At 44.2% G+C, this 8,632-nt stretch overlaps 1 protein-coding gene across 1 annotated transcript in view; it reads left to right on the top strand.

Moving 5' to 3' along the window:
• Positions 1–282: 282 nt before the first annotated feature.
• SLC25A36 (solute carrier family 25 member 36) overlaps positions 283–8,632 on the top strand; it is a 29,360-nt gene continuing 21,010 nt past the window's right edge. The window contains exon 1 of the mRNA XM_056498535.1: positions 283–567. Within this exon, the coding sequence (XP_056354510.1) occupies positions 527–567 (41 nt within the window). The 5' untranslated portion in view covers positions 283–526. The remainder of the gene's footprint in view (positions 568–8,632) is intronic.

The following is an 8,632-nucleotide window of genomic DNA, read 5'->3' as shown; positions in this document are numbered from 1 at the left end:
CGTCACGCCGCCGCAGCCAATAGCGGCCTCTGTTTGCGGGGCCGTGCATCTGCATTTCTGCATATTCACAGCCACGCACCCGCGGGGCAGCAGCGGCCGCGGCGAGGGGCGGGGCGGGCCCGGCCCCTTCCCTCACGGGGAGCCAGGCCCGTGTGCCTGCGAGCCCCGCCGGCCGCGGGAGGCGGAGCCGGCCCGGCCCGGCCCCTTCCCTCACGGGGAGCCAGGCCCGTGTGCCTGCGAGCCCCGCCGGCCGCGGGAGGCGGAGCCGGCCCGGCCCGGCCCCTTCCCTCACGGGGAGCCAGGCCCGTGTGCCTGCGAGCCCCGCCGGCCGCGGGAGGCGGAGCCGGCCCGGCCCGGCCCCTTCCCTCACGGGGAGCCAGGCCCGTGTGCCTGCGAGCCCCGCCGGCCGCGGGAGGCGGAGCCGCCCCGCCCCTATTTATGCTGAGCCCCGCCAGGAGCGGCGCCGTGAGTGTGGGGCGGAAGCGCCCGGCGCCTCCTTCCTCTCGCCCGGGTGCAGGCGACGAGGATGAGCCAAAGAGACACCCTGGTGCATCTCTTTGCCGGCGGGTAGGTGAAGCCCCGAGAATTGCTCCTGCGCTTTCCCGTTCTCCTCGCTGGGCTGTGGGTCTGGCCCCGCTCTCGTGGCTGCTACTGGCCGGCCTGGGGGCGGCGGGGCCTGGAGCGGCTGCCTGGGGACGTCTCGGTGGGGCTGTGGGGGCCGCCCCGCTCCTCTGTGCCCGGGGCCCGCAGGGAGGAGAGAGGGGCCGTGCTCGGCTTCCCGCCCGAGGCCCTTCCGGGCCCGCTGCGCGCTCGGGCCCGGCCCGGGTGTTGCGTTGTGTCACGGGTGGAACGCGGGCTCTGGGGGAGGCGGGGGTGGAGGCTTCCCGTAAAACCAGCCCTTCTGTCTGATCGCCGTGCCTGGGTTTGTCCCTTGTCTGGCGTGTGCGTGGGGGAGCACGCGGGGCCCGCGGTGCGTGGGCTGCCCGCTGTCCGGAGCTGGGAATGCCCCGCTCGTGTCCATGCAGTGCGTTTTAACTGCATTAACTGTGTGCTGCGCTTCCCTGTGCGGCTTTGGCACGGTCATGCAGCTCTCCAACCACGAAGGCAGAAGAAGTGCGAGGAAAGACTGTATCCAGAAATAAAGATGTAGCCTTACTTAGATTTGGGTTAACTTTTGTACCTGCACAGCCATTAATGGACTGTTTATGTTTCAGAGTGCATGGGCTTTATTTCTGGAGCCTGTAGCTCTTCTGGGGCAGAGTGGGAAGGGCAACCAGCCTAAAAGGAAAGCTGCGGGTCCTGGTGGGCTTGATTGTAATAGTGTATGTGGGTACTGAGCATGACTGTACAGAAGTGATAGAGGTGACAGATGAAGACCTAAACTCATAACAATCCCAATGCAGACACACCTTGCATCCCACGAGAGAGCTTGAAGCTGTGATTTCTCTTTGTTCTCCTCATCAACAAAAATGAGCTTGCTCCTTCTGGACTGAGGTGTTTGAGGTGATAGAATAGTGTATTGATTCTGAGCAAGTCTGAGTGATTGGATAGATGTCAGTACTTTCTCTGCTTTTAGCACACTTTGCAGTATTGTACACCTGATCTAGTGCCTGTGTGGGGGCTTTTTCATCCCCTTGATTTCTTGTGCCCTGTTTAAGAGGAGAGTGGTTATGCAACAGGAGGCCCAAGATGTAGTAGTGTGTGCTGCTTTCTGCAGACTTTACATCCTTGTAAGTGTTCAGAAAAGCAATAGCAGGAGCTCAAGAAAGATCAGGAGCTGCTGGAGAGCGTCCAGTAGAGGATTACAAATTTGATGAGGGGTCTGGAGCATCTGTGTTATGAGAACAAACTGGGGGAGCTGGGCCTGTTTTGTGGTCCAGTCTGAAGAAAAGACTGAGAAGGGGATCTCATTAATGCATATGAATATCTCAAAGAGGTGCCAAGAGGATGGTGCCAGACTTTTCTCAGTGACAATGAGCAGAGGCCATGAACTAAAACACAAGAAGTTTCACCTCAACATGAGGAAGAACTTCTTTATATTGAGGGTGGCAGAGCACTAGAACAGCTGCCCGGGGAGGTTGTGGGGTTTCCCTCTCTGGAGACGTTTCAAACCCACCTGGACGTGTGTTATCTGCTGCAGGTGACCCTATCTTGGCAGAGACATTAGACAGTATGATCTCCAGAGGTCCCTTCCAGCCCTAAGGATTCTGTGAGTGGTGCCTGATTGTAGCCCTTCAGCTTGACAGCCCTGCACAGGGGAGATTACTGAGCAGAATTGTGCGTTATGTCAGAAGTGTGTTTGTAAACCTGAAACCTGAGACCAGATGAAGATTGCTCAGCTTGCTCATTCCTATTTATTGCAGAGCAGTCTGGTCGATGGGTAGGTGCTGGCCAGCTGGGTCAGGGGTTATGCTGTGAGGAAAAGGCTGAGTGTGAGCCACATGTTTCCTGTAACCTTAGTTCAGCCAAGCTAGCACAGTGTATTTGGTTACATTTTGCAGTAGCAGAGTTTTGTGGGGTCATCGCACGACTGTGCAAGCATGGTGCACTACAGATCACCTGGGTGATCTTTTGGTGGTTTTTTATTTTTTTCCTTAAAATGTTCAGGGTCATTCTTCAGTTCTGGCTTTCTGTAATGAAATTTTGACAGATGACATTGCTGGTTTAGTAAAATGAGTGGGACTATACTGGGATTTCTCTGTAGCTGCCTAGGCAGTATGGAGTTTTTTGTATATCTTCTCTTTTTCCTCCCCTTAGTCAAATAGCAACTGTTGTCACTGTAGACATTGTGTTGGTAGTATAAACTTAGGTGCTTTTATTTTAAACCAAGGATGCAGTTGAACATACTTCATTCTTAACTTAAAAAGTCATGTGATTGAGATGTAGGATGTAGATTAACATTTTTAGTTCAAGTAGTAAGTTATGGTTGCCTTTTTAGTTGTTAGACTCATTTTGACAAGTAATAGAAAACCTTAATGTTTTGCTTTATAAGAAAGATTAATATGCTTTGAATGTACTGGCTTGCAGCCATATGGTGAAAATTTAGGTGTTGGCTACAAAAATAGTGTTCAGGTTTTCATGATATATTTTTCATTTCCAGAAAGCTTATGACAGTCATTGTGTCTCATACAGACTTCCATCAGAGCAGTGAACTTGCCTGAGTGCTGTTTCCTCAGCAAAAAGAGGGGTTTGGGTTAGGAGGTGGACAGCTGCTTTTCTGAGTTCACAGCTGGATAGTCTCAGGTTTGCTTCTCTTCTTCACTCTTGGTGTTTCTTGCAGAAACTTGGCTGTTTTCCAATCTAATGTGTGAGGAAGTATAGGGAGGAGCTTCTTTTCTTATCTTGATTATAGAACTGTCTCAAATTGGTCTGTAATTGTAATCACTGTGACAGGTTTTTAGCAAATCCCTACAGTGGCTGAAACAGTTAAGGTGCAGAAAATGTATTTAACATAAGTGTTTGAATTGTCAGCAAGATCAGACTGTTGACATGTATGAAATAAAGGTGAGAGGCCCTTGGGCTTTTCTGATTTCAGAAGATGATTAATAATGTGTAGCAGGTATTGTGATGATGGGGGCTTTTTTTGTGCCCTTTTAGGAAACAGCCACTTGAGCCATGACTGAGTTGCCAGCCACTTAGCCCCTCTCTGCCCTAAAATATATTAGTGGCATAACCCTGGATGTATTTCAGAACACGTGAGAAGGAGCTTAGTGCCTTTCTGTCCAAACTTGAGGTTATTATTACATTGAGATACACTTCTGTGTGAAATAAGACAGTGTTTGTTTAGAGCTTGATGTTAGCTCTATAGGGCTACTAAATTGCATGAAAATTGCTGTCAGTACTTGTGAAACTGTGCCACTGGTATTTTTCTCATATATCTTTCTAGATGCTTTGTGCTGTTTTTACTTAAAGCAAATGTTATTGTAAATACTGATTTACCCTGGCTCCTAATAGAATTTGCACTGTTAATTCTGATATTTGTTTTGGATAATGGAACCCAGTGATCCTTGATCTCCTGGTGGTGTTTTTCCTGTTTTCACTTGTAAGTTTCTATTGCAGCACATGGGGGATTTTGTTTTTACACTGGTCAGGCATCACAAGTTTGATTAATAGTTGTAGTTTATGGAAGTGAGCTTAACTTACGCTTTCTGGGTTTCAGTAAAGAAAAATAATTGGTGAGTAAAGTGATTAATGGTTTGTGGCTGCTAGTACTCAAGTTGAACAATATTATACCATGAAAACACTGAAAATTCAGGATTAATGAATGCTGTTTCTGAAAGCTGTACATGCTGAAGCCCTTCTATACTCTAAAGACTGATACTATACAGGTAATATCCAAAGCTGCAACTTTGTTGATGTGAAAGTTACTTTGGTGGTAAGACATGTCCATGAAACTGCTGATAGACTTGGGACCTGAATTTGCAGTAACTGATGAAGAGATAAAAAGGTGCTCTGTTTGAAAGTGGCTTGGATACATTTTATTTGACAGAATTTTATGCTCATTTTACTTGTTGTTTCTTTTGGCAGCCAGTGTTTGCATGGAACTTTCATTTTCCTACAGGAAAGATAAGTAGCTGGTAAAATACATGAATTAACATAGATCTGAGATAACAGGGTCAAAGTTTATCTTTAAGTCTTTCTTTGAGACTGTGGTTACAAATTCTGTGAAAGGTGAATCTGAAAATAGGACTAGGCAGCCATGGCTTTTTTTTTTTTTTTTTTTTTTTTTTTTTTTTTTTTTTTTTTTTCATAAAATACATCATAATCTCAAGGAATTAATAAAATGTGCATTGACAGTTTTACCTCGAAGTCAGCCTGCACTGGCATTTGGAATATCAGTCTGCTTCAGAACATTTCTAGACAGTCCAGTGGCTGAATTTGAGACCCTCATCCATGCTGGAGCTGTCTCTCTTGGTACTTGCAGGGCTGAAAGGTACCAGTGGAAGACAGATAGCTGCTCTGGACAAGGGAAGTGACTCCTTAGCAAACACCTTAACCTTGCAATAATGAGAGAACTTTCTTGTATAGCCAAGGAGAACCTGGGATTTAAATGCCAAACAGGTTTATGTTTTTGAAGCATGTGCATATTTTTTTCCTTGGAGTATCATACAAATAATGCAGGTGTGTCTGAGGAAAACGATTGTCAGAGCTGTACCTGTTGAACAGTTGGCAGAATTTAAAGCCCAGTAGTTGAAGGTTTGTTTCTATTAAACCAGTGAGATAATGGTTTTCTAAATCACCAGTTGGGATCAAATTAAATTAAATGTGTTGTGGGTAGTTGAGGTTTCCTTTGTGGTTTTAGTTTTTGGTTTGTTTTTTTTTTCCCCAATGGATGCTTTCTGGAGGAGAAATGTTCTCCTTAGTTTAGTAGAACATTGCAATCTTCCTAGATTCTTCAGTCCAAGAGATATCAAGTAGACAACTGTTCTTAGTTTCATTGTCTTTCTTTTAGATTTATTGTGATCCTGCAGATGATAACTACATCTTGTGATGTCCATGATTCTTGTTGCACTGAATGTGACATCTCTTAAATTGTACAGAAGGCTCAAGTTGAAATTTTAATTCTCTAGCTTGACTGTACTAGTAGTAGTGGGATTTTAGTCCTTTTTTAACTGATGTGTTTATTTTTGTGGATTTACCTACTGATCTCCACTTTTCTGCGCTTCAGATTGCTGGGGCCTACAGATGGATTCACATACCCTTTTATGATCAAGGTGTTTCTGCTGAAAGTCAGCTTTGCAAGCTTTTTTTAGACTTGTGTGGTAAAGCTGAAGCAGGCTTGTAGTAAACACTGCTTAGAGGCAAATATCACATTTAGGATAGATATGATGATCAAGTGGTGTTCTGAATAGCATCCACTGGAAACTGCAGTAAGCATTCAGACATAGGAGTGTCTCAGGTCTTGCCATTCTTCACTTCCCATTTACACTGTGTCAGCAGGAGTGTGTTTGTTCACCTACTTACTCTAGCAGGTGAAATTCATCTAATCCTGGAGAAAGTTACACATTAGTAAATGTTCCTACAAGTCACACTTGTTGTGGCCTGGTGCATGCATGACTGGAGAAACTCAAACCCAGAGTAGTTTTAGGTAGTAGAAATTTCTGAAGTAGTTTACAAAATCCCACCTGAATTATTGAGAAGAAATATCATATTTTTCAAACTGTTAAAAAAATGTTTTTCTGAACTCTTCTAGTTCCCAATTTGTGTTAAAACCACAAAGTAAAAGTATTCCCCTTAATTTGAAGCAGTGAGGAGGAGGAGCAGGAAAGGCTGGGAATTTATAGAGCACTTGTAGGCTGGAGCTGGTGGCTGGCTGTTAATGACCTGCCAGAACTCAGGCACAAAAATGTAGTTGTCTCTGATGGTATCCCCAGTAGTGTGTTAAATAAGCAAGGCTGGAAATACATTTCTAAGTAAAATATACTGTCATTGATGCTATAACAGAACAGCTACTATGCTTCTTAGAAGTTGCTTATTTGTACAGAGTGCATATTTTTGAATTGTTTCTCTTCTGTGTTTACCCACAAGCTCTGTTTATTGACAGTTTTTCATAAATAGATTTTTATCAAGCCTTGAGGTGTTTATCTTAAAGGTCAAGTGAAGTAGACAAGTCAGGGTAGTTACTGGATTATGCCTTTGTTTAGTAGCTTAGTTCAAACTCAGTGGATCTTGTGACCGTTGAGCAAGTTCTGGTTCCTCGGTATATCAAGACATTTCTTTCATTCCTTCAGTTTCAGAAGTTGTCTCTATTATATGAGGCTTTTTGAGGGCTAGGAAAGTGATCGGTTATTTTGACACAAGTAGAAATTGAAGATTTTGCTAAGACTCACAGAACCACACAGCACTGTAAAACTTCTCATCTTTCTTCAGCTGTGAGAAAAAATTTGAGCCTTTGAAGACTGGGGACAGTAGTTTAATTCAAGCTATCAATAGTTAGTGGAAAAAATTGAAAATATTATTGGGTTCAGTAGAGACACTTAAATTTAAGAAAAGCCTAACCAAAGAAACAGAAAGGCAAGAAAGTGGCAAGGGTGCTGGTTATTTGAAATTACTTAATTGGCAGAATGTGGTGCAGGCAGAGTCTCTTAAAGGGAGGCAGGTGAATCTGCTGTTTGTTTAGGATGCATGTGGACGTGGTGCTGGCTGCTGTTACATCTGCTGGCTGTCACTGACCAGTGCCTGCTGTAGACAAAACCAGCAAGCATAGAGCAGCTGTGTATCAGCCCTCTTCCCCAGTAATCCTCTGCTGAGTGAGGAGTGTCTGGCCCATCCACCCTGAATGTCTGGTAGAGCTGCTGCTGCTGCAGTCAGGCATCCCTTGTGATTTGGGTGTGGTGCAGGGGAGCATGTAGGGCAGGTCAGTGTTAATCTTCAACTTTAGAAAATTCTTCTGCTCTGATATTGGGGGTGGGGGGGAGAGGCAATTAAGGGTTCCAAACTCCAAACCCTGTTCAAGAATGCAGTTCAAGTTTTTTTTGTCCTCATTTCTTCCCTACTTCCATTTATCTCATTAATATAATTCATACCTTGTGCCTTCTCTTGTGATTACTGTTGCTTGAAAACAAGTTCATGTGTAAACTATCCAAAATCAAAAGCAGAGAAGTTTTCAAGAGAGTAAGCTCAAGGAGAACAGAAATGGAGGGGTTGCAGGAAAGGAAACTCTAAAGCCAACTTCCTTCATTGCCTGCATAGGCATGTGACCATGGAGTTGGGGTCTGTTTTGAACTTCAGGAAACACAGACAGCTTTGTCTGTCTCAGAGCTTTAGAGTTTCAGTAGCTTCAAGTCACATTATTTTGGGAGCTGACCTACCTGTGCTTCTCACAGGCTATTCACATCTTGGACCTTCACGTTACAGGCTCTTACTGTTTCCAACCCTGGCTAAAATAAATATTAGTACATTTACTCTCTTTCTGTAACTCTTCATTTTAAAATAAGTCTATTTGTAGCTTACTGTTAGAAGCAAGTGAATTGCTCATTCAGAGCAAGCTGCTCTAATGTCTGTGTCAGGCTGTAACTGCATGTGTGCAGCACACACTGAAAGATGGTCTTTCATCTCCCTGTGATAACACTTTTTTCCAGACTGGCAAAGAAACTCACTATCTTTCTGCAATTAAACCTTGAAAGAGAATAGATTTCAGTTTAATGTTGGAGCTAGGGACAGGCAGGATGCCTTTAGGCTTAGTAATAGGATAAGTCTAGGTCACTGGGTTTAAATGGAGTGTTAAGTGAGCATCAGACTTCTACTTGGCAGCTCAGCTCTTCTCAGTTCACTTCATACAAAGAGATAGGTTTGTAGGATGCAGTGCTGTTTTTTTAGTACTCTCTGGTGGAAGAGTCATCAGACTACCCTCCTATGAAAGTTTATAGGATACCTTGAGTATTAACTACTACTCCTAATTTGGACTGAACTCTCATTTTCATTTCGGAAAATATTTTTTAAAGAATTGAACAGACTTACAGCTTATTAAAGGGTTTGGGGGTGTTTGAGCTTGTGTTAGGGGGGAAAAAAGCTGCTAACTATCTTGTCAGAATCAAGCACTTCTTCTAGTTATATATATGTTATTCTATATATTTTTTTAGGGGAAGCAAATATGGGCCCTCTGACTTTAATACAAATTGTATTTATGTGT

Source organism: Oenanthe melanoleuca, chromosome 9 (assembly GCF_029582105.1).
Source record: "Oenanthe melanoleuca isolate GR-GAL-2019-014 chromosome 9, OMel1.0, whole genome shotgun sequence".
Lineage (NCBI taxonomy): Eukaryota > Metazoa > Chordata > Aves > Passeriformes > Muscicapidae > Oenanthe > Oenanthe melanoleuca.
The sequence above is the reverse complement of the archived record's forward strand: the minus strand, read 5'-3'. Positions and strand labels throughout refer to the sequence as shown.